At 50.4% G+C, this 23,982-nt stretch overlaps 2 protein-coding genes across 6 annotated transcripts in view; one reads left to right on the top strand and one right to left on the bottom strand.

Annotated features, from left to right (window-relative positions):
• PER1 (period circadian regulator 1) overlaps positions 1–17,262 on the top strand; it is a 32,275-nt gene extending 15,013 nt beyond the window's left edge. For 3 of the 4 annotated variants that reach the window (XM_063930877.1, XM_063930876.1, XM_063930878.1), the window contains exons 2-23: positions 3,760–4,052; positions 4,136–4,234; positions 4,405–4,559; positions 4,739–4,860; positions 5,003–5,204; positions 5,704–5,755; positions 9,244–9,386; positions 10,189–10,267; positions 10,371–10,477; positions 10,855–11,008; positions 11,099–11,207; positions 11,319–11,450; positions 13,111–13,222; positions 13,302–13,458; positions 13,584–13,699; positions 13,799–13,990; positions 14,180–14,389; positions 14,518–15,254; positions 15,386–15,542; positions 15,901–16,078; positions 16,167–16,317; positions 16,640–17,262. In XM_063930877.1, the coding sequence (XP_063786947.1) occupies positions 3,814–4,052; positions 4,136–4,234; positions 4,405–4,559; positions 4,739–4,860; positions 5,003–5,204; positions 5,704–5,755; positions 9,244–9,386; positions 10,189–10,267; positions 10,371–10,477; positions 10,855–11,008; positions 11,099–11,207; positions 11,319–11,450; positions 13,111–13,222; positions 13,302–13,458; positions 13,584–13,699; positions 13,799–13,990; positions 14,180–14,389; positions 14,518–15,254; positions 15,386–15,542; positions 15,901–16,078; positions 16,167–16,317; positions 16,640–16,768 (3,732 nt within the window). In that variant the 5' untranslated portion in view covers positions 3,760–3,813 and the 3' untranslated portion in view covers positions 16,769–17,262. The remainder of the gene's footprint in view (positions 1–3,759; positions 4,053–4,135; positions 4,235–4,404; positions 4,560–4,738; positions 4,861–5,002; positions 5,205–5,703; positions 5,756–9,243; positions 9,387–10,188; positions 10,268–10,370; positions 10,478–10,854; positions 11,009–11,098; positions 11,208–11,318; positions 11,451–13,110; positions 13,223–13,301; positions 13,459–13,583; positions 13,700–13,798; positions 13,991–14,179; positions 14,390–14,517; positions 15,255–15,385; positions 15,543–15,900; positions 16,079–16,166; positions 16,318–16,639) is intronic. The other variant, XM_063930879.1, reaches the window with a different exon arrangement.
• Positions 17,263–18,361: 1,099 nt separating this feature from the next.
• The window catches only part of CTC1 (CST telomere replication complex component 1), a 32,582-nt gene continuing 26,961 nt past the window's right edge, over positions 18,362–23,982 (bottom strand). Inside the window, exons 13-24 of one of the 2 annotated variants that reach the window (XM_063930880.1) lie at positions 23,598–23,904; positions 23,430–23,519; positions 21,615–21,707; positions 21,472–21,533; positions 21,285–21,385; positions 21,055–21,217; positions 20,809–20,880; positions 20,581–20,725; positions 20,448–20,509; positions 19,579–19,741; positions 19,373–19,490; positions 18,362–18,577 (exon numbers count right to left, since the gene is read on the bottom strand). In XM_063930880.1, the coding sequence (XP_063786950.1) occupies positions 18,423–18,577; positions 19,373–19,490; positions 19,579–19,741; positions 20,448–20,509; positions 20,581–20,725; positions 20,809–20,880; positions 21,055–21,217; positions 21,285–21,385; positions 21,472–21,533; positions 21,615–21,707; positions 23,430–23,519; positions 23,598–23,904 (1,531 nt within the window). In that variant the 3' untranslated portion in view covers positions 18,362–18,422. The remainder of the gene's footprint in view (positions 18,578–19,372; positions 19,491–19,578; positions 19,742–20,447; positions 20,510–20,580; positions 20,726–20,808; positions 20,881–21,054; positions 21,218–21,284; positions 21,386–21,471; positions 21,534–21,614; positions 21,708–23,429; positions 23,520–23,597; positions 23,905–23,982) is intronic. The other variant, XM_063930881.1, reaches the window with a different exon arrangement.

The raw sequence follows: 23,982 nt of genomic DNA, 5'->3' as shown, positions 1-23,982 counted from the left end.
GAGAAAGAAATTACTGTGCATCCTTTAGGCTGATGGAGAGAAATTACTGTGCATCCTAGATGCTGATGGAGAGAGATTACTGTGCATCCTATAGGCTGATGGAGAGATTACTGTACATCCTATAGGTTGTTGGAGAGAGATTACTGTGCATCCTAGAGGCTGATGGAGAGAGATTACTGTGCATCCTATAGGCTGATGGAGAGAAATTATGGTGTATCCTATAGACTGATGGAGAGAGATTACTGTGCATCCTGTAGATTGATGGAGAGAGATTACTGATAATCTTATTGGTTGATGATGAGAGAAAGGAGATGAAGATAGAGATTACTGTGCATCCTATAGGATGATGGAGAGATTACTATACATCCTATAGTCTGTTGGAGAGATTACTGTGCATTCTATAGGCTGATGAAGAGAGATTACTGTGCATATTATCATATTATAGCCTGGTTGATGGAGAGAGAGATTACTGTGCATCCTATAGGTTGATGGAGAGATTACTGCACTTCCTATAGGTTGATGAAGAGAAAGAGATTACTGTGCACCCTATAGACTAATGGAGAGGGATTCATTTGCATGCTATAAACTGATTTATGTGCATTCTGTAGGCTGATGGAGAGAGATTACTGTGCATCCTATTGGTTGATGATGAGAAAAAAAGATTCCGGTGCATCCTATAGGATGATGTAGAGGGATTAATTTGCTTGCTATAAAGTGATGGTGAGAGATTACTGTGTATCCTATAGGCTGATGGTGAGAGATTACTGTGCATCCTATAGGCTGATGGTGTATAGGCTGATGGTGAGAGATTACTGTGCATCCTATGTGGCACTCAGATCATAGCTTCACATAATGTAGCCATACAACTGATTTCCAACATTCATTCATTCATTCATTCATTCATTCATTCATTCATTCATTCATTCATTCATTCATAATCTAATCACTTTATATATTTAGTACACAGCAATTTGGGCTAGAGAGTGGCTACTGTGGACCTTCAGACTGGCAGGCGGTATGCTGTCAGGGACCATCAGGCAGGTGGCATGCTATTGGTGAATGGAAGGCTGGTGGCATGCTATTAGTGACTGGCTGGCAGGTGGCATGCTGTAAGGGACCGTCAGGTTGGATGCATGCTATTGGTGGCTGGCCGGTGGCATGCTATTGGTGACTAGGTGGCAGGTGGCATGCTATTGGTGACTCGGTGGGATGCTGTTGGGGACCATCAGGCTGGTGACATGCTATGAGGTAGATGGCTGGCTGTTGGCACGCTATTGATGACCGGCCGTTGGTGGCATGCTGTAGAGAATTGTCAGGCTGTTGGCGTGCTATTGGTGGCCGGCCGGCTGGCTGGTGACATGCCATTGGTGGGTGGGTGGTGGCACGCTATTGATGATCGGCTGGCTGGTGGCACGCTATTGATGATCGGCTGGCTAGTGGCACGCTATTGGTGGCCGGCTGGCTGGTGACACGCTATTGGTGGCCGGCCGGCTGGTGACACGCTGTTGGTGACTTACTGGCGGCTGATTGGCTGTTGGAGACTAATAGATGTTTGTATGCCCCATGTAAATCAGATGATGGCTTCCACAGTACTGTAGTGGTAACAAGCGCTCCCCATTCCCACAGAGAGAGACAGCGCTCTGTGTCTGGTGATTAGTACATGATGAATGTGTTATTCCTATTATTAAACTGGTTCATGTGGTCCTCTTGGGAACATGAGTGAATCCAGGACACGAGGAAGTGGCCTGACCCTCTCCTAACGCTGTGCCGGGACTATTACTCACCCTGGTGTGACATTCTGCCTCTCATTACTAATAAGTACATACTGTACCAGGCGAGCCTCCATGCCAGCTACCCTATATTCAGTATCCTGTCATAAAGCTGACATTATCCGCGGCTGAGAGAACTATGGGACTATTTTATTTTATTTTTTACATTTATTTTATTTATGCTTTTTTATTATTATTATTATCATCACTATTTTAACAGCTGTCCATTTTTTTGCTGAGGAAATGTTCTGTACAGTCTGTACGGCGATGCTTTTGTACCTAAGGAGTAGCTCCCTGCCAGCGCAGCTCCTGCGCTGGCAGGGAGCTACCCATCGTTGTCAGGGTCGCAGCGGCTGCGTGTGACGTCACTCAGCCGTCGCAGCCCCCACCTTCGCACGGTCCGGGCACGCCTGTGTTGCCCGGACCGCGCCCCCAAAACGGTGGGCAAATGCCACCATCCCGCCCCCTCCCGCCCCTGCCTGTCAATCGGGCAGAGTTGATCGCTGGGCTGAGATACCGGTAGCATCTCTGGAATGCGAAAACGCACATCAGTGATCAGGTCTGAATTAGGCCCTAAGCCAGAGGTTCTCAAACTCGGTCCTCGGGGGCGCACACAGTGCATGTTTTGCAGGTAACCCAGCAGGTGCACAGGTGTATTAATTACTCACTGACACATTTTAAATGGTCCAAAGGTGGAGCTAATTATTTCACTTGTGATTCTGTGAGGAGACCTGCAAAACATGCATTGTGTGGGGTCCTGAGGACCGAGTTTGAGAACCTATGCCCTAAGCACACAGTAACGCTGGCTATTTTCCTAATGGTTCCCTACAGGGCCAGGCATTAATTACCTCTGGGTCCGCTCCCTCAAGACACCAACCATGATGCCTTTAGAGTGGAAGCCTGGAAGCCTGGGAACCACAGCCATAGCTGTTGCTGCATGCCGGAGCATAATGTCCCGCAGCGCAACGACCGGGTCTACATTCACGCCAAGTTCTTGTCTGCGTTTGATGCATAACATACATATTATTAGGCAGTATTGAATAACTTGAACCATCCGCTTCATTTCCCGTGTGACATAACCGCCCCCTGCTTCATAGAAAACATTGCAGTTTACAGCAGTATCCCTTGAAAAAAAACTTTACGACATAAGAGCTTGCAATCGTTTTTTTAAAGGAGTAGGGTCACTGACATTTTAATGAAATATGTTGTAGGTGTTATTTTTCTAGTTCAAAACCTTAATTTTTTATAGGGGACTGTGAGGCACCCCAGTATCTGTGACCCATGACCTCTCTTCAGAGCAGCTGGGCAAGTCTGGGCAAGATGCCTGAAATAGGTGGTTTATGTAATAAGCTTTGGAAAGAGATAAAGTGGACGGAGATAACATATCAGCCAATCAGCTCCTATCTCTCATTTTTCAAACCCAGTCTGAGACATGGCAGTTAGGAGCTGATTGGCTGGTACTTTCTGACAGAAATATTTTCTTGTTGACATTTTTTACTTATTTTCCCCGATTGAAAGTCCTTTCTTTGCAAGTTGGTCTGCAGCTGCATATTAATCATTCATTAATCCAGCTCTGGCTACAGTATATTGGCAGCTGTCAAACTACACTACTAAACCAAGGGGGGCAATGTTACCCGCAGTGTTAGCTTAATCCCGCTCAGTCCCATGTATCTGTAGGTAGCTACTCCCCAGGCATTTGGCCTCCGACTCTCCAGTTCATGCCAATGACAGCAGTAAATTGGCTACAGTATATTGGCAGCTGTCAAACCGCAGTGCTAAACCAAGGGGGGCAATGCCACCCGCAGTGTTAGCTTGATCCCGCTCAGTCCCATGTAGCTACCCCCCAGGCATTTGGCCTCCGACTCTCCAGTTCATGCCAATGACAGCAGTAAGTTAATAGGATAGAATTGCATAATGTCCCTTTTCTCGCTCTTTTCTGATGTTTCCTCCTTTTAGTCACTATTTTCGTCTTCTTCTCATTTGACTCCAGGCCGTCTCCATTCTACATCTGTTCTCTGGTCCTTCACGCCACTGACTGGCCGAGATGGAGGGGATGACCGGGCCCTGCGAGCCTCCTCCCCCTCTCGGGGAGAGGGTGAGGAGAAACCGGGCCTCTCGGGAGATGGAGGGAACCCAGCAGGATGAGACGGACACCAACAGCCACGGGTCTAGCGGCAATGAATCCAATGGGAACGAGTCGCGGCAGAGCCGGAGTTCGCACAGCAGCACAAGCGGCAACGGGAAGGATTCGGCCATGTTGGAAACCACTGAGAGCAGCAAAAGGTGAGTTGGTGAGACGAGGACAGCCTACGGGGGCACGGTAATAGCGCAAAATAATACTTACAAAGTTTTCTCTCTACCCACAGCACAAACTCTCACAGTCCGTCCCCTCCCAGCAGTTCCATTGCGTATAGTCTCCTGAGCGCCAGTTCCGAGCAGGACAACCCTTCCACCAGCGGCTGCAGGTAAGTCTATAATGATATATATCCATCCATCCTCAGCCCTGTTCCACCCCCCCCCCCCCCCCCCCCCTTACAAACGCCATCTTGCACCTCTCCGGTTTGAACTTCACTCGCCACCCCCTATCTCTCTGTCCGCCCCTCTCACAGTCTGCTTTCTGCCCTTCCTCCTGTAGCAGTGAACAGTCTGCCCGGGAGAAGAATCAGAAAGAGCTGATGAAGGCCCTGAAAGAGCTGAAAATACGTCTCCCGTCGCAGAAGAGAGGGAAAGGCAAATCGGGGACCCTGGCCACCCTCCAGTACGCGCTCTCCTGTGTCAAACAAGTCCGAGGTGAGCACTGGCTATGGTTGTGAGTGGGAGATAGCGGGCCCTGCCATAGAACACTGTGGATGATGTTTTTGCAAGGCTTGCTAGCAGCTTACTGACGTTGGGCATACACAAGTAGCAGTTCTTTCATTTCGTGTGCCCGGTTATCTCCCTCTTACTGACACTTTATCACGTACTCTCAGCCAACCAGGAATACTACCAGCAATGGACTATTGATGAGTCCCAGCCGTGCAGTTTGGACATGTCCAGCTTCACCATCGACGAGGTGGAGAGCGTCACTTCGGAGTACACCCTGAAGAACCCTGTAAGTGACATCACTACGAAGTCCAGTCTCATTGGTTGTGATGCTCGGTGGTTGTCAAGTGACTGATAAACGTTCTGGTACACTTCTGAGAGTTATGTGAATTGTATTCCAGCTCCTGTAACCAAAGCTTTTCTGTCTCTAGGACACCTTCTCCGTGGCTGTCTCTTTCATCACCGGCCGCATTGTGTACATCTCCGACCAGGCCTCTCACATCCTTCATTGCAAAAGGGATGTCTTCAAGGGTGCAACCTTTGCAGAGTTTCTGGCCCCACAAGATGTCAGTGTCTTCTATGGTTCTACAGCTCCTTATCATCTCCCATCTTGGAGCAGCTGCACCTCTGGAGGTAAGACAGACGAAAGCAGCTATAACCCCCATTCAGGGAGACATGTACAGAAGTGAGTTCACAGAAGTGCAGGGTGACACAGTAACACAGACAGAAGGGAGCTATAATCCTGTCCCTCCCCCTGCAGGGTGACACAGACATAAGGGAGCTATGAGCCTGCCCCTCCCCCTGTAGGGTGACACAGACAGAAGGGAGTGATGAGCCTGCCCCTCCCCCTGTAGGGTGACACAGTGACACAGACAGAAGGGAGCTATGAGTCTGTCCCTCCCTCTGCAGGGTGACACAGTGACACAGACAGAAGGGAGCTATCAGTCTGTCCCTCCCCCTGCAGGGTGACACAGTGACACAGACAGAAGGGAGCTATGAGCCTGCCCCTCCCCCTGCAGGGTGACACAGAAGGGAGGTATGAGCCTGTCCCTCCCCCTGCAGGGTGACACAGTGAAGGGAGCTATGAGCCTGTCCCTCCACTTTACACTCTTGTGTTTTTTTCTCCCTACAGATAACGCATCAATGGACTACACTCAGGAGAAATCTGTTTTCTGCCGGATCAGGTGGGTATTGTAAAGTAGGGGCAGGTAAAAATAATCTATTATTATTTCATACATACAGGAGAGATGTACTGCCTCCTTTATATAGAGAGGACAGACCGATCTATCACACTGTATATACACACCAAGAGGACAGACTGATCTATCACACTGTATATACACACACACACACACACACGCGCGCGCGCGCACACACACACACACACACACACACACACACACACACACACACACACACACACAGGACAGACCGATCTATCACACTGTATACACACAGAGAGGACAGACCGATCTATCACACTGTATACACACACACAGAGAGGACAGACTGATCTATCACACTGTATATACACACACACACACACACACACACACACACACACACACACACACACACACACACACACACACACGACAGACCGATCTATCACACTGTATATACACACACAGAGAGGACAGACCGATCTATCACACTGTATATACACACACAGAGAGGACAGACCGATCTATCACACTGTATATACACACACAGAGGGGACAGACCGATCTATCACACTGTATACACACACACAGAGAGGACAGACCGATCTATCACACTGTATATACACACCAAGAGGACAGACTGATCTATCACACACACACACACACACACACACACACACACACACACACACACACACACACACACGACAGACTGATCTATCACACTGTATATATATATATACACACAGAGAGGACAGACCGATCTATCACACTGTATATACACACAGAGAGGACAGACCGATCTATCACACTGTATATACACACAGAGAGGACAGACCGATCTATCACACTGTATATACACACAGAGAGGACAGACCGATCTATCACACTGTATATACACACACACAGAGAGGACAGACCGATCTATCACACTGTATATACACACACAGAGGGGACAGACCGATCTATCACACTGTATATACACACACAGAGAGGACAGACCGATCTATCACACTGTATATACACACACAGAGGGGACAGACCGATCTATCACACTGTATATACACACACAGAGGGGACAGACCGATCTATCACACTGTGTGTATACACAGAGAGGACAGACTGATCTATCACACTGTATATACACACAGAGAGGACAGACCGATCTATCACACTGTATATACACACACAGAGAGGACAGACTGATCTATCACACTGTGTATATACATACAGAGAGGACAGATCTATCTATCACACTGTATATACACACAGAGAGGACAGACCGATCTATCACACTGTATATACACACACAGAGAGGACAGACTGAGTTATATAGGGTGGATTTTCTACCCCTGACTGCGTTATGTAACACATGTACAGAGATAGCAGGGCCTGGATTACACACACTGAATGAGGGAGGGGGCTAATCCCAAATTTCGGAAGTCCTTGTCCTCTCACCTCCCTCATTAATTCTCTGCTCACACAGCTGTAACACAAAGCCCCCTTTAATTAGCATACTGACACGTCTTGCGTCAGTCACCCACACAACACCCCCACTCTGCAGATTCGCTGTGTGTAACCCTTTCTCTGGCAGGCTTTCCGCATGGCTGGCGTTAATTACATGTGTTCCCTCTACGTGCATGGTGTACTCACGCTGCAGAATGAGCACTCAGGTGCAGATGTATTAAGCCTGGAGAAGTGATAAAGCAGTGATAAGTGGAAGGTGAGAACGCACCAGCCAATCATTATGGGTTTGAAAAATGACAGTTAGGAGCTGATTGGCTGATGCGTTATCACCTTGCACTTATCACTTCTCCAGGGTTACTACATCTGCCCAACACAGTAAGGGGTCTATTCATGAAGCAGTGAAAAAAGTGGACAAGTTGCCCATGGCAACCAATCAGCTGCTTTGTATAATTTTATAGTATGCAAATTATAAATGTTACTTCAATGCTGATTGGTTGCCATGGGCAACCTCTCCACTGGCTCACTTCTCCGCTCTTATCACTGCTTCATGAATAGACCCTTAAATGCAGGCATGAAAACATCGGGTAGTGGGGACAATGGTTATGAGACAGCTGATTGGAAGAGGACTCAGGTGGCACCAGGAGCGAGAGTGACTCACAGTGGATAATAAAACAGCTATGGGGTCACCCTAGTGTGGGCTGTAATAGAGAGATGGGTCTCCAGCAGGGCCGGATCTAGGGGGGGGGGGGGGCGAAGGGGGCGACGGCCCCCCCTAACACAGTCATAGCTACGCCCACTTTTGAGCAGAAGAGAGCTCTCTGGGGAGAGCCTGAGGCAGAACGATGTGCTGCAGCTTATACCACAGCAGCACAGAGGAGCCAGGAGAGCAAGGGTTACAGAGCATTTGCCCCTCACTTGCTGGTGTGTGGGTACTAGGGCTAATAAATACAATTACCCCATAGCACAGTCACATGTACATAGAACAATCACAAAGCTCTATCTCAGTCTCACTCAAAAAGTTCAGTCAGAATTGAGAGGAGGAGGAGTTAGGATTGCAGATGGGAGGAGTTGGACTGTAGAGGGAGGAGTCAAGATTAAACAGTAAACCGCCCCCGCTAAAGAAAAGTCTAGATCCGTCCCTGGTCTCCAGGGAGTGTTTAGTAACGTGAAGGGTTTGGGAGAGCCTTAGTGGGCGTGGTAGGGAATTTCACAAGTGGGCTTCAGCGGAGGAGAAGCCTTGTAGATGGGTGAGAGAGGTGGTCATGAGAGACGAGACTCAGGTCAGAGGTCGAGGGAAGCGGGGGTGAGAGAGGGAGAGCGTTTAGAGATGAGATGTGTGAAGGGTAGAGTATGTAAGTGTGGGCAGATTCAGTTGGATTCTTGAGGTCCTTAAGGCGCACTAACAGTCCAGAGGCGGAATGTAAACGAGTCCGAGTTCGCTTAGCGCGCGGGATGCCGGATGAACGCAGATGTTTTTTTAAAGCGTCAATCGCTTGCAAGGCATGGTTTTGCCTTATTATGTGTTTCCCCCTTTAAAAAAACGCCCGCGTTCAGCCGACATCCCGCACCTACGGCGGTCTCGGACTCCATTACAGCCCGCCGCAGGTTTTAAGAATAGCTATACTTGAGAATAGGTGACTTAATTAGTGTCTCAGTTACTGTGATTAAACCGTGTATGCTAAAGTATGGATATCCTTAAAACCTGGACTGTTTGATTGCCACCCTCAGCCCCCAAGGCACACGATCACTGCCATGCGTGTATATGTTAACAGACATGTCATGCCACTGAATGTGCACACGGCTCTCTGCAGATTGGAGTTACACAGCGCCCAGTCCTGGCGAAAACACGTGACAGAATTCTCTCCAATACCCCAATGTCCCCGGTTTGTCATCACACAATCCCCCCCCCCCACCCCCTCCTGCACTCCACACTTCTCCACCAGTACTCCCCCACACCTCTCCTTCCTAGCTACGCCCCGTGTTGCCCCCTTTTGTTGCTGTGTCTCCCCGGCTCTGGTCTTATTGCAGGTGTGTGTTTTCAGTGGGGGCCGAGAGCGGGATACGAATCTGCACTATCACCCGTTCCGCCTCACCCCGTACCTGATGAAGGTGCGAGATTCGGACAACGCAGAGGGGCAGCCGTGCTGTCTGCTTATTGCAGAGAAAATACACTCTGGATACGAGGGTAAGAGAATAAAAAATGGAGGCTGGGGTAATAGATGGTGGTGGGACTGTACGGTAAGCAGTAGAGGGTTATTGCAGTGGTCTGTGTAGCCGGACAGGCAGAACGGGCATCTGCCTAGGGTGTAAGGGGAATCCGGCACCGTGTAATATTATCACATGGGAGAGAGATAGAGTGTGTGTGTGTGTGGGGGTACGGTAAGTAATAGAGGGTTATTATTGTGGTCCGTGTTGCCGGATAGGCAGAACGGGCATCTGCCTAGGGTGCAAGGGGAATTCGGCACCGTGTGATATCACATGGGAGAAATAGTGTGTGTGTGTGTGTGGGGGGGGTACGGTAAGCAATAGAGGGTTATTATTGTGGTCCGTGTTGCCGGATAGGCAGAACGGGCATCTGCCTAGGGTGTAAGGGGAATCCGGCACCGTGTAATATTATCACATGGGAGAGAGATAGAGAGAGAGAGAGAGTGTGAGTGTGTGTGTGTGTGTGTGTGTGTGTGTCTGTGTGGGGTACGGTAAGCAGTAGAGGGTTATTGCAGTGGTATGTGTTGTCGGATAGGCAGAACGGGCATCTGCCTAGGGTGTAAGGGGAATTCGGCACCGTGTGATAATATCACATGGGAGAGATAGTGTGGGGGAGGGGGGTTACGGTAAGCAGTAGAGGGTTATTATTGTGGTCTGTGTTGCCGGATAGCCAGTACAGGCATTTGCCTATGGTGTAAGGGGAATTCACCTCTGACAGGGGGAGGTGGCGGTGGCTTTGTATCGTCTATCTGTCTGACAGGTGACCCCTCCTTTTTCATCAGCACCTCGAATCCCCCCAGATAAGAGGATTTTCACTACCAAGCATACTCCGAGCTGTATGTTCCAAGAGGTGGATGACAGGTGAGTCCGCTGTATGTCCGTCCGTCCATCTGTCCTTCCGTCTGCCTGTCACTGTAAGGACAAATGTTCCGATACCTCTCACACATTTCCTCTTCTCCTGCAGAGCTGTTCCCCTACTCGGGTACCTGCCGCAGGATCTCATCGGAATGCCCGTCCTCTTCTTCATCCATCCCGAGGACCGGCCGCTAATGCTGGCAATACACAAGAAAGGTAAATACTGGGTATTCCGGGTCCTGTGTGATGGCTGCCAGTACAATAACAGTAAATATAATAACGTTCTATAAGGGTTGTCAATGGATTCCGTCTGTGCCACTCGCAGCCAACCAGATGCCTCCATCAAGGGTACTAAGCGCTGTGTCTGCGTGTGTGTGTGTGTGTGTGTGTCTGGTAGGGAATTCAGACTGTTAGATCCAACGGGGCAGGGGCTGCTGTGAATGATGCAATATGAGTGTCATCTATAAATAAAAATATCATTCACTGGGTGAATGCATTGGACCTTATCTACCGGCAATGTTGTAATGTGTCGTCGTTCTTCCCCTCCTCAGTCATCAATTTTGTAATGTGTCGTCGTTCTTCCCCCTCCTCAGTTCTCCAGCAGGCTGGCCAACCGTTTGACCACTCTCCCATCCGCCTGTGCACCCGCTCCGGGGCGTATGTGACCATCGATACCAGCTGGAGCAGTTTTGTGAATCCGTGGAGTAGAAAGGTGTCCTTCATACTCGGGCGACACAAAGTCCGCACGTAAGTCACCCCCCTCCCCCCCTTCATGTAAGTGAGATTTAGAGATTGGCCCATCTTAGGGTAATGTCTTACGATTGCTCTGTTCCACAGAAGTCCTCGTAATGAAGATGTGTTTACGGCCCCGAAAGGAGCGGAGCTTAAAACTCTGGACCCCGACATTCAGGAGCTGTCGGAGCAGATTCATCGGATCCTGATGCAGGTACGGACTGGTCTGTGCCTCTGTGTCCGCCCCCGGCCATAGACCCGTGTTACTGTGTGCCCAGCGAGTAGCCGGTTGTTTCTGTTCTCTCATTCCACCTGTATCTTACAGCCGGTACACAGCACAGCCTCCGGGGGCAACGGCAGCGGCTGTAGCAACATATCACAGGAGCCGTTCCACTGCAACGCGTCATCTAGCGACAGCAACGCCATGATCACCGAGGAGGCGGCAGATCCCAAACCTGTAAGTAGGACCAATTAGACTATCCTGACCCTCCCACCCCGTGTCTATGACTGGGGAGAGACTTATGGTTCCCCTTCTATTTGTGTCACTGTACAGACAGAGGAGGAGCTATGAGCCTGTCCCTCCCCCTGCAGGGTGACACAGTCAGAAGAGAGCTATGAGCCTGTCCCTCCCCCTGCAGGGTGACACAGTCAGAAGAGAGCTATGAGCCTGTCCCTCCCCCTGCAGGGTGACACAGACAGAAGGGAGCTATGAGCCTGCCCCCCCACGCCCCTGTAGGGTGCCACAGACAGAAGGGAGCTATGAGCCTGCCCCTCCCTCTGCAGGGTGACACAGTGACACAGACAGAAGGGAGCTATGAGCCTGTCCCTCCCCCTGCAGGGTGACACAGTCAGAAGAGAGCTATGAGCCTGTCCCTCCCCCTGCAGGGTGACACAGACAGAAGGGAGCTATGAGCCTGCCCCCCCCCCCACGCCCCTGTAGGGTGCCACAGACAGAAGGGAGCTATGAGCCTGCCCCTCCCTCTGCAGGGTGACACAGTGACACAGACAGAAGGGAGCTATGAGCCTGCCCCTCCCCCTGCAGGGTGACATAGTGACACAGACAGAAGGGAGCTATGAGCCTGTCCCTCCCCCTGCAGGGTGACATAGTGACACAGACAGAAGGGAGATATGAGCCTGCCCCTCCCCCTGCAGGGTGACACAGACAGAAGGGAGCTATGAGCCTGTCCCTCCCCCTGCAGGGTGACACAGTGACACAGACAGAAGGGAGCTATGAGCCGGTCCCTCCCCCTGCAGGGAAACACAGTGACACAGACAGAAGGGAGCTATGAGCCTGTCCCTCCCCCTGCAGGGTGACACAGTGACACAGACAGAAGGGAGCTATGAGCCTGTCCCTCCCCCCGCAGGGTGACACAGACAGAAGGGAGCTATGAGCCTGTCCCTCCCCCTGCAGGGTGACACAGACAGAAGGGAGCTATGAGCCGGTCCCTCCTCCTGCAGGGTGACACAGACAGAAGGGAGCTATGAGCCTGTCCCTCCCCCTGCAGGGTGACACAGACAGAAGGGAGCTATGAGCCTGTCCCTCCCCCTGCAGGGTGACACAGTCAGAAGAGAGCTATGAGCCTGTCCCTCCCCCTGCAGGGTGACACAGACAGAAGGGAGCTATGAGCCTGCCCCCCCACGCCCCTGTAGGGTGCCACAGACAGAAGGGAGCTATGAGCCTGCCCCTCCCTCTGCAGGGTGACACAGTGACACAGACAGAAGGGAGCTATGAGCCTGTCCCTCCCCCTGCAGGGTGACACAGTCAGAAGAGAGCTATGAGCCTGTCCCTCCCCCTGCAGGGTGACACAGACAGAAGGGAGCTATGAGCCTGCCCCCCCCCCCCCCCCCACGCCCCTGTAGGGTGCCACAGACAGAAGGGAGCTATGAGCCTGCCCCTCCCTCTGCAGGGTGACACAGTGACACAGACAGAAGGGAGCTATGAGCCTGCCCCTCCCCCTGGAGGGTGACACAGTGAGACAGACGGTAGGGAGCTATGAGCCTGTCCCTCCCCCCGCAGGGTGACACAGTGAGACAGACGGTAGGGAGCTATAAGACTGTCCCTCCCCTCTCCTGCTGGGTCACACAGAGAAAGGTAATAAATATCTGTCCCATTCCAGCAGATGACATTTCAGGAGTTCTGCCAGAATGTGAATATGGTAAAGAATCAGGGCCAGCAGCAGTTCCTGGGGTCCAGGGTGATACGTCAGCATAAAAGAGGACATCTTCAAGGTATGTCACCTCCTCGCCCCGAGACATAGAAACGTTTGTCTTGGTGCAGGGTGTAATCTGATGTGACCTCTCCTTGCAGCCCTTGCTCCTCCCCGGTCGGCTCCTTCGGCTGCTGTATGCAACACTCTTCCTGATACTGTGACCCCCCGTACTCCCTGTGCCCCGGAGGAGCTGGCACGAAAAGAGAACTCAAACTATTCTTACCAGCAGATCAACTGCCTGGACAGCATCATCCGGTGAGAGGTGGCCTCCAGCCGACCCCCGATTCCTCTCTTCTTACCTTTAGTCACCTCCTTTTTATCTATGCCGAATGTCTTTTCCTCTCTCCCTCACACACTCGCTCCCTTGGTCTCCTCTCCAGATACCTGGAAAGTTGCAACATTCCCAGCACTGTGAAAAGGAAGTACGGCTCCTCTTCCTACACCTCATCCACCTCCGAGGAGGAGAAGCAGAGGACAGAGGAAAGTAACAAGGAAGGTGAGTCTCGGAAGGCACATTGGACATATAGTGGATATGGATAATAGGAATCGAGGAAGGTCTCAAAGGGTTGGCCTTACAGATTATATCTCTTCACAGGTCCCGCAAGCGGTTTATCCCAGCAGCAGCACATACCTCCGCCTCCCATGCCCGCTACGGTGGGCTCCTCTACTCTCGCCCCTCTGCCGCCTCTACCGCTCAGCAAGGCCGAGAGTGTAGTCTCCATCACCAGCCAAGGAAGCTTCAGCAGCACTATAGTCCACGTCGGAGACAAAAAGCCACCAGAGTCGGGTAAATACTTAGGGTGACTATATCGTTAAACAGATATGGACATTAGTGAAGCTTCTATTTGTAATCTTCTATGTCTCCAAATAGATTTTTAGCTGTTGTGTCTTACTTGATTTGTTGCACCTTTTTGCTTTGATTTTTTTGAACTAACATATCACCATTTTTCCTTTTATCCCCTCTGATTGATTGCAGCTGAAATGGTGCCTCTGGAGGAGATGCCGTGCCCGGCCGCACCCACACCACCATTATGTCCGCTGGGTCTCACCAAAGAGGTTCTGTCGGCCCACACTCAGCGAGAGGAGCAGGCCTTTCTCACCCGAGTGCACAATCTCAGCCAGCTCAGGGTTTTTGACCCTCTACCTGCCGGTGTATGGGAAGAGCAGAAACTGCGAGGCCTCAGAGGTCAGCTCTTTGTTACTTTGTTGTGATTTTGATGCATTTGCTTTTCTTCCGTTGATGTGTTTGTTGGAACTTTTAGATGTCTGCTCACTTTTTCTTCCTAATTGTTTCCTCTATTTCTTCCCTGGCAGGTGGTAAGTCCTCACCCTCCCACCAATACCATCATACTACTGCTAGCAACCTCCTGTCCTCATCCAGGGAAGGTTCAAATATAGGGGGACGACGAGGAAAAAGTCGAAAATCAAAAGCTAAGCGCCCAAAGCAAGGCAAACCTCTACCGCCCAGCTCCATGCCGACATCTCACCATCCTGAGGCTCCTCTCCTTCCCCCTCCTCCGACAGCCATGCCTGGTTATCCTCTCCCTATGTTTCCTCCCCAGCCACCCCAGGCTCCTGGTGCAGAAGCTACCCCTTCACTCTCTAGATATCCTCTCGTCACGCCCATAGTGGCATTGGTGCTCCCCAACTATCTCTTCCAACCTCCCACAGTGGCACCACCTTTTTATCCTGGAGTATCTGGCTTTCCCTCCTTCTCTTCTACTGCTGAAGCTCCATCTCCTGTCACAAAGGCTCCAACTCCTGCATCTCCCGCACCCATCACGACTTGTCCTCCACCTTCCCGATCATCCTCCCCTCCCCAACGCCTCTTCCCATCAAGGTGTAGCTCCCCCCTACAATTAGACTTGCTGCAGCTTGAGGAGTTACCGCAGCCCGGTGTCGCACCAGGAGGAGGAGGAGAAGGAGGGGAATGGGACTTGGAAGAAGAGGTAAAGGGAGGAAACGGAGTGACCCTAGGAAATGTTACTGTTGGAGGACCTAATGCCGGACCAGGGAGTGGAGAAGAAGACAGACAGCCTGACAACTGCATGGTGAGTATAATCTCTGCTTACCTCAAATCTCCATTGCTTTATCTGTCCTCCTGCCTGGTAAATTTACCCCACCACTTTCTTTGCTTAAAGTCCATCTCTCCTGACCAATGACCTCTCTTTTCGCATCTCAGGGTGATCAGCAGGAGTCATCGTCACACAACGATGCTCTCTCCAGCTCCAGTGATCTTCTCGATCTTCTGCTTCATGAAGACTCCTGTTCTGGCACCGGATCTGCTGCTTCCGGGTCCATGGGCTCCAACGGAGGCAGCACTTCTGCTTGTGGCACTAGTGAGTATATTATGTTGAGCACAGTTACGAGCTGGAGTATATCCCGCAGTTTAGCTGCTGATGTGATAATAATTGAAGGTGTTTTAATTAATTTCATGATCGATACACCTATCTGCACAGTGGGCCACAGTTGGTTAATGCATTTATAAATAAGCTTCATCATGAAGATCAAAGAGCATTTCAATCAAAGTATCTCTGTAACCTGGGAATGTGGTTTATTATTTTTGTATAGATCAGTGGTAAGAATTCTTGAATAAATTCATTTTCATTCCATAAAAATGCAGAAATTGGCAAAAGGTCAACAATTTAACACTTTCAAGAACATCACTAAAATAATATCCATTCCAATCCCCTCTAGGGAGCAGCGAGAGCAGCAACACCAGCAAATATTTTGGGAGCATTGATTCTTCGGAGACAGACTTAAGGGTCAAGAAGGCAGAGAGGGAGGTGATCAGATACGTCATGCAGGACCCACTTTGGTTGCTGATGGCCAACGCTGACCACGATGTCATGATGTCCTACCAAATCCCTTCAAGGTTAGACCACTAGGTCTTAAATGTTTTTGTATATGGGGCATCCGTGTAGTTCCATCTTATTTAAGGCTCATCTGACTGGTCCTCACAGAAACATGGAGAGTGTCCTTCAGGAGGACCGGGAGAAGCTCCGACAACTACAGAGGAACCAGCCCAGGTTCAGTGAGGAGCAGATGAAGGAGTTGGGGGAGGTGCATCAGTGGGTCAGGAGAGGTCAAATACCCAATGTCATCAATATTGCCGTGAGTATATACCTGCTTATTTGAATGCGGAGCAGCTCCGTCTCCGTCATTTCCTAACTCTGACTTCTATTTCTTTCTTTTTTTTTTTATCTGTTTAAACGTATTAAAAGTCTGTGACTGGGTCTGTCTTCATGGTCAATAGCAACCCCTATAGGCAGTAAGCTGACACTGCACTGTATTATAAATTATAAGGCAAACACCATACAGTTGTATTGATTAACCCAAGATTTCATGTCGCTTGGGTAAAATGTATTTCAGAGATGATGCTGCTGTCTTGTCACTAGGTACGGTTTCTAACATTTTCTTTTGTTGTCGTCTCCAGTCCTGCACAGGCTGCTCGCCAGATGCAACCAACTACGACGCAGACCTGGATTTGTCGATAATGATGGAAGAGGGGGGGGAATGTACAGTGGGGGGCGAGGAGGCCAGAGGGGCAGTTGGATGTAGCTGAAATTTACCCAATCTTTGGCTCATCATTGACAATCCCAAGCTGCCTTATTCATAATCTTTCCACAATGACTCATTTGACGGAATGACTGAAGCGCCCACGTAGTACTGCTTTGAGGTAGTGTGTGTGTGTGTGTGTGTGGGGTAGAGGGGGGGCTGTACTGCTGACGCGTTTCACCTCCTCATGTTCTAAGTCAAGGGATGAACTCGGGGAACTGATGTAGATCTTCTAGAACTCTTTACTCAGTCTAGCGTCATCATCGTGTGCTACAAAAACATAGCTGCTAAATGTACCTGCCATTTTGAAGGATGAAAGGGACACAGTCGATATACCTGATGGATGTTTATTTTCTCTTTATATATATTTTTGTAAACTGTTATTTATCATCGCTGTGTGAAGGTTGGGGAGGGTCAGGTTACATACGTTGGGGAGTGTGGGTCAACTGTGAGAGTTGTCCGCTGTTTGTATGGTTTTATAAATAAAGATCTCCTGTTGTTGTTTTTTTTTTTATTCCATAAGAGCGCGAGTAATTCTCCTACTGGTGGTAACTGGATTTATGAACCTTCCATACCCAAATCACTGAAGGTTAGAGTCAGCCAGACATTTACGATTCAGGGTGCATCCAAACATGGAAGCCATCTCCACCCAAAACATGTGTTTTGAGATCCACTGGGAATGAGAAATTGTACCCCCCCTGGGCTATGGTCACAGAAGAACTCGCTTGGCCTTTGTAAGACCATCTGTACAGATTAAGGTCTGTTGCAATTATCTAATAGGCCCTACACACTGGGCGATATTTATGAACGATCTCGTTTAGAAATAAACGATATATCGTTCATATCATTTAGTGTGGCGGCACCAGCGATGAACGATGCGCGTACCCGCGGTCGTTCTTCATTGGTTTTTCATCGTTAAACATAGCAAGCCAATTTGGACAATATCATACAACGTTCATATCGATCATCGTCCAAATCACACAAATCACCCAGTGTGACGGGCCTATTAGTCATATGCTGACCCCAGTGGACCAGAAAAAAAAAAGCAGACGCTGCTACTATTGCTAGTTTTGGTGTTCACGCCGAACTAGCTGCGATACTTGCCACTGTATCAGACAATTAGACAGATATTGCCAGAATAGTGCCTAGTTCGATCCCCAGGCCTGTAAATGCAGCAGACTGGTGCAGCAGTTACTCAGTGAATGGCAACATGAACAGGTCTCAGAGTAAGCCGGCGGTATTTACCCTTCCCTCCAAGAGAGTGGAATCTCAGTTTATTCCCATTTGTGCAAATCTGAGCAGTGGTCGTAGTTCTTCCATATACAGGTCTACCTGCAGACCCAGCCAGATGTACCCTATATGAAAGATGCACCACGCAAGTGGTCATCTTGCAGATTAATTTCTAACTGGACAGTTTGCTCTTGCTCATACCAACACCAGTGGTTGTTGAACCTGCTTTGTTTACACATCAGTCCACTTACTTGTTGACATAAATATGGTAGGTGGAAGTGAGCAACTTTTACAAAAGGTAACAATACCGTTACTCCTCCCCTAAATCAATTATCTGCACTTTGTTTAGAGATGAAGAGGCACGGCCAAATATTAACAAAAACTGTTTTAATGTCAATATATGAAACTTAATAAAATGATTACACCATAATTTAACCGAGATTTGATTGACTGCGGTCTCTGAACATGTGACATAGTACACGAGGTTCCACCTCCTGCAGCTGTATACAGGTAACCATAGGGGACGAAGGAACGTGTGTGACATAATCTCGCTCGCCCCGTCTGAAGTGCGTTAGCTGTGGCGATGCTGGTAGGAGGAGACAAAGTGTTAATATCTATAGGAGTAAAGAACAGGGTGTAATACAGTGGTTCCCAAACTGTGTGCCGTGGCTCCCTGGGGTGCCTCGGGACACTTGCAGGGGTGCCTTGGATTGGTGGTCCAGGACCAATTCAAATTATTTATGGTCAATATAATAGGCAAAACTAGTGCTAGTAGCTGTCAGTCATAAAATATGGGGACAAACAGTAGCAAATCTTGTCCCTCACCACACAGTTGAGCCTAAAGATGACATATAAACACAATCTACTTAATTTAATATTTGTTTCTAAATTTCTCAATAAGAAATTTTTGGCCTAGGGGTGCCGTGAAAAAAATTCTGATACTCTAGGGTGCCGTGATTCAAAAAAGTTTGGAAACCACTGGTGTAATATTAAACAATATCTTAAGATAGCCATAATCAGGCAAGTCACATTACAGGAAAACAGATCAGAATGTTAAATTGTTAGCACTTCTGGGGGATAGAAACTAATTTCATAATATGCAAGGTCTTTGAAACAATAAATAGTTCCTTTGTATATGGTTAATGTACTATGCAAGTCACCACAAATACATAGGTACGAGTATATACACATTCAATGCAGAAATTTACAACTTACTAGACTTGAAAAGAGTTGTAGAAGGTAATATAGACTGTAGATTTTAGCTACTGTATTAACACCAGCTGGTATGAGAGGTAGGTGCTGAGTAATAAAAATTACATTGGTGCCAGAAGTGGGATTTGGTCAATCATTTAACTGGTATTATTTTCTTCTTAAATATCACCTGAGGGGCGATCTCCCGCATGCGTTCTGAATGTCAGAATTAAGGGTCGAGAGACTCCTGGCCGGGACATTAGGAACGTCAGATAGTCTACGAGAGGGTCTTCACTTTTCTCTTCACTCTGTGGTGGAAAGCGCGCTGGTGTTATCAGACTAACTTCTTGCTGCGCTCTTTATGATTGCCCAAAAGAAGCCCCGGGGTGCACTTACCGGCATCTCACTTCTCCCCCGGATCTTGACTGTCACCTTCCCCCGGGAGAGAACCCGCGCCTGCAATGCTTCCCAGAGGTCATGAGAAACGCCAAGCATGAGCAAGACTGCCTCGTCCTGGAGGTAGACCTGGACTTCCCCTGATCCATCCTCCGCTTTCACACTGAGGCAATGACAGATGAGAAGAATAAGCATTATCTCAGCCCTTGTACTCCTGGTCCTCCACCTTATCGCTTCCCTGTATAAATCTCTGCAGCAGGCACTAGGTACCAAGGTTCCACTTGAGAAATAATCATCTTTGGTCATTTCATAGACTGTTCTAGATAGATGACAGCTAGAAACTGGTTGCTACAGGCAACTTCGCTATCTCTCGAAGGTTTGATACATCTCCCCCTAAATCAATTAGATAAGTCTTAACAGGTGAGAATACACCAGTCACCTACACACGGAGAAGTGAAATCAAGAGACCCAGCACCTTCAAAGCGGATCTTACACCCAACTTGAGTGAAACTGTATTGGCCCTAATGTAGTAACCTTGCAAGATATGAGCAGAGGTGAGATTTTGGGAATGTAGCCGCTGTATTTAAAGCAGTGTGTTTATTTTAAAAGCAAAACCAGGTTTGTTTTGCCTTAAAACAAATTTCTGCTTTAAATGAAGCGGCTACATCGCCGAAACCTCACCTCGGACTTCATTACATCCCGGACAAAGACACAAAGGAGTCGACTGTCGCCTAGTGTTTCGTGCTGTGCACCTGGTTTGCTGCACAACGGCCACCTGGTGGGGGTCATGGGGTACACGTTTCGATGCAGCAAGGATGGCAGGGTGTGCCCTATTACAATGCCTCACGTGTCTACAGCTGGCTACTCACCAGGCTTTGGCTCTGAAGACCCCGGATGAAGAGGTGCAAGAGGGGGAGCGGTCGCAGGCAGCCTAGAGATGGGAGAGGAGACTTAGCCGGGTGACCGCAGGAAACTTCAGGAGCCCCAGAACTGCACAACTACCTGTAGGAAGGTGCTCCCGCACATGGAGCAATCCCAGCACAGAGCCAAACTGAAGACGCAGGTCACCGAGCAGACCGCACGTTGTGGGGTCGGTGGACCGGGCAGGTTCCTGAACAGGACGTGTGGGGGCACGGAAATATTCTCACTGATCACAGGAGGAACAGAGGAGGATGGACACAGCATTAGTAACCAGAGTAAAAGAGTGGACTGCGAATACCGCTCACTCACCTGTCCAACGCCGGGGAGCTCAGGACGCTCACATAGGTGGTGGGCACGCTTCGGAGATAGGCCCGGCCAGACCTTGAGGAGATAGAAGAATAAATGTGTATGAAAAGGTCAGCAGCTTCCCCATTACTGTCCAGCCCCAGCTGCCACCATCCTTGCAGGGAACAGCCTCGCTACTGCCCTTCAGGGACCACAAGCCAGATGTCTAATGGCACCAGGTCCCAGAACCTAGGAAACTGGAGAGAATACCTGGACACTCTCCTCTCGAGTCCATGCATGAATACGGTGGCCCCTGGTAGCAGCCCCAGAGGGTAGGGCCCCCGGAACAGATCCAGGTAAACAGATGCAGATGATTGGCTGTCTGGCTGCGTCAGGTTGACTTTGAGGGAGACGCCGTGTGGCAGGAAGCTATCTGAGGAGGAACACAGGGCGTCAGGGTCTTCCTGGGAATACGGAGTGAGAAGAGGCGCTGTGCTTACCAGGAGCGCGCGTTCTGGATGGCTGTACACGTGTGCTCTGTGTGTGGCACATGCAGCGACTGGATACAACTCCAGTCACAGACAACAGGGAGCCACAGGAGCTGGGGAAAAACACAATACTTGTGAGTGACACGCCAGTCATTTCAGGATGTCTTGTGGCAGTTACACTGACGTCGGGGTCACTGACCTGCCCTTCAACGCGTCTCCTATAGAGAGACCTTCGGCTTGGCACCGTAGATGCTTGGGGGCCTGAACAGACACGATGGATAGATCAGAGTGTACATACAATGCAGAAGGCTCAGCTTGTTAATAATACAACTAATTCGTTACCTCCACATCTTCTAGTGTCCAGGCACTGCGGACTTTAAGGCAGCGAGGACCGGGCGGCATTTCCGGGGAGCAGAGATCAAAAATCCCAGAGTCCTAAAATATATAAATTCTATATTATGGATGTTGTCAAAGGGAGCTATGAGCCTGCCCCTCCCCCTGCAGGGTGACAGTGACACGTACAGAAGGGAGCTATGAGCCTGTCCCTCCGCCTGCAGGGTGACACAGACAAAAGGGTGTTATGAGCCTGTCCCTCTCCCTGCAGGGTGACACAGTGACACATACAGAAGGGAGCTATGAGCCTGCCCCTCCACCTGCAGGTTGACACTGACAGAAGGGAGGTATGAGCCTGTCCATTTCCCTGCAGGGTGACACAGACAGAAGGGAGCTATGAGCCTGCCCCTCCCCCTGCAGGGTGACATAGTGACACAGACAGAAGGGAGCTATGAGCCTGCTCCTCCCCCTGCAGGGTGACACAGTCAGAAGGGAGTGATGAGCCTGTCCCTCCCCCTGCAGGGTGACACAGACAGAAGGGAGCCATGAGCTTGCCCATCCCCCTGCAGGGTGACACAGAAGGGAGGTATGAGCCTGCCCCTCCCCCTGCAGGGTGACACAGTGACACAGACAGAAGGGAGCTATGAGCCTGCCCCTCCCCCTGCAGGGTGACATAGTGACACAGACAGAAGGGAGCTATGAGCCTGTCCCTCCCCCTGCAGGGTGACATAGTGACACAGACAGAAGGGAGATATGAGCCTGCCCCTCCCCCTGCAGGGTGACACAGACAGAAGGGAGCTATGAGCCTGTCCCTCCCCCTGCAGGGTGACATAGTGACACAGACAGAAGGGAGCTATGAGCCTGTCCCTCCCCCTGCAGGGTGACACAGACAGAAGGGAGCTATGAGCCTGTCCCTCCCCCTGCAGGGTGACACAGTGACACAGACAGAAGGGAGCTATGAGCCTGTCCCTCCCCCTGCAGGGTGACACAGACAGAAGGGAGCTATGAGCCTGTCCCTCCCCCTGCAGGGTGACACAGACAGAAGGGAGCTATGAGCCGGTCCCTCCCCCTGCAGGGTGACACAGTGACACAGACAGAAGGGAGCTATGAGCCTGTCCCTCCCCCTGCAGGGTGACACAGACAGAAGGGAGCTATGAGCCTGTCCCTCCCCCTGCAGGGTGACACAGTGACACAGACAGAAGGGAGCTATGAGCCGGTCCCTCCCCCTGCAGGGAAACACAGTGACACAGACAGAAGGGAGCTATGAGCCTGTCCCTCCCCCTGCAGGGTGACACAGTGACACAGACAGAAGGGAGCTATGAGCCTGTCCCTCCCCCCGCAGGGTGACACAGACAGAAGGGAGCTATGAGCCTGTCCCTCCCCCTGCAGGGTGACACAGACAGAAGGGAGCTATGAGCCGGTCCCTCCTCCTGCAGGGTGACACAGACAGAAGGGAGCTATGAGCCTGTCCCTCCCCCTGCAGGGTGACACAGACAGAAGGGAGCTATGAGCCTGTCCCTCCCCCCGCAGGGTGACACAGACAGAAGGGAGCTATGAGCCTGTCCTTCCCCCTGCAGGGTGACACAGACAGAAGGGAGCTATGAGCCTGTCCCTCCCCCTGCAGGGTGACACAGACAGAAGGGAGCTATGAGCCTGCCCCTCCCCCTGCAGGGTGACACAGACAGAAGGGAGCTATGAGCCTGCCCCTCCCCCTGCAGGGTGACACAGACAGAAGGGAGCTATGAGCCTGTCCCTCCCCCTGTAGGGTGTAAGTAGGCAGGAGACTGAGTACAGTAATTCCAGTGATGGGCAGTGGGGTCTCACCGGCTCTCCCGTCGCAGTGATACGATACATCCTGTTGGGTTGGAGGAAATGAAACCACCGCACAGAGGAAGAAGGGAACTGCAGGACAACCTGTAGATGGAGGAATACAGAGTAGGATGCACACAGCCACCGAGAGTGTAATCAGGACTAAGGGACCCACGTCCGTACCTTAGAAACCTGTTCACCTCCCTTACTTTCAGCCGCCCTCCCTGGCTCGCTCTCCCCTTCCTCTGTGGAAAGCTCCTGGAGATCCACCCATGACGCCCTAGCCTGGAACTGTATCCCCTTGTCATGTCCAGGAACGATCAGCCTGCCCTCCAGACTGTCAATCAGTAGGTGGCGCTGTGCCCAAGACTCTTCCAACCGTGGCACCTTACTAGGCGTGGGCAGGTTGGACCCCGGGACAGGGCAGGAGGGGCAGCTATTAGACGAGTGAAGAACTCGGGCATCCCGGGTGAGAAATACAGCGTAAGTCCTGGTGGAGAGACAGGAGAAGAGAGGGCGGATGAGTATGAGTGGCAGTACAGAGAGAAGGGAGTTCTAGAGAGAGGAG

The sequence above is a fragment of the Pseudophryne corroboree genome, chromosome 6 (assembly GCF_028390025.1).
Source record: "Pseudophryne corroboree isolate aPseCor3 chromosome 6, aPseCor3.hap2, whole genome shotgun sequence".
Lineage (NCBI taxonomy): Eukaryota > Metazoa > Chordata > Amphibia > Anura > Myobatrachidae > Pseudophryne > Pseudophryne corroboree.
The sequence above is the reverse complement of the archived record's forward strand: the minus strand, read 5'-3'. Positions and strand labels throughout refer to the sequence as shown.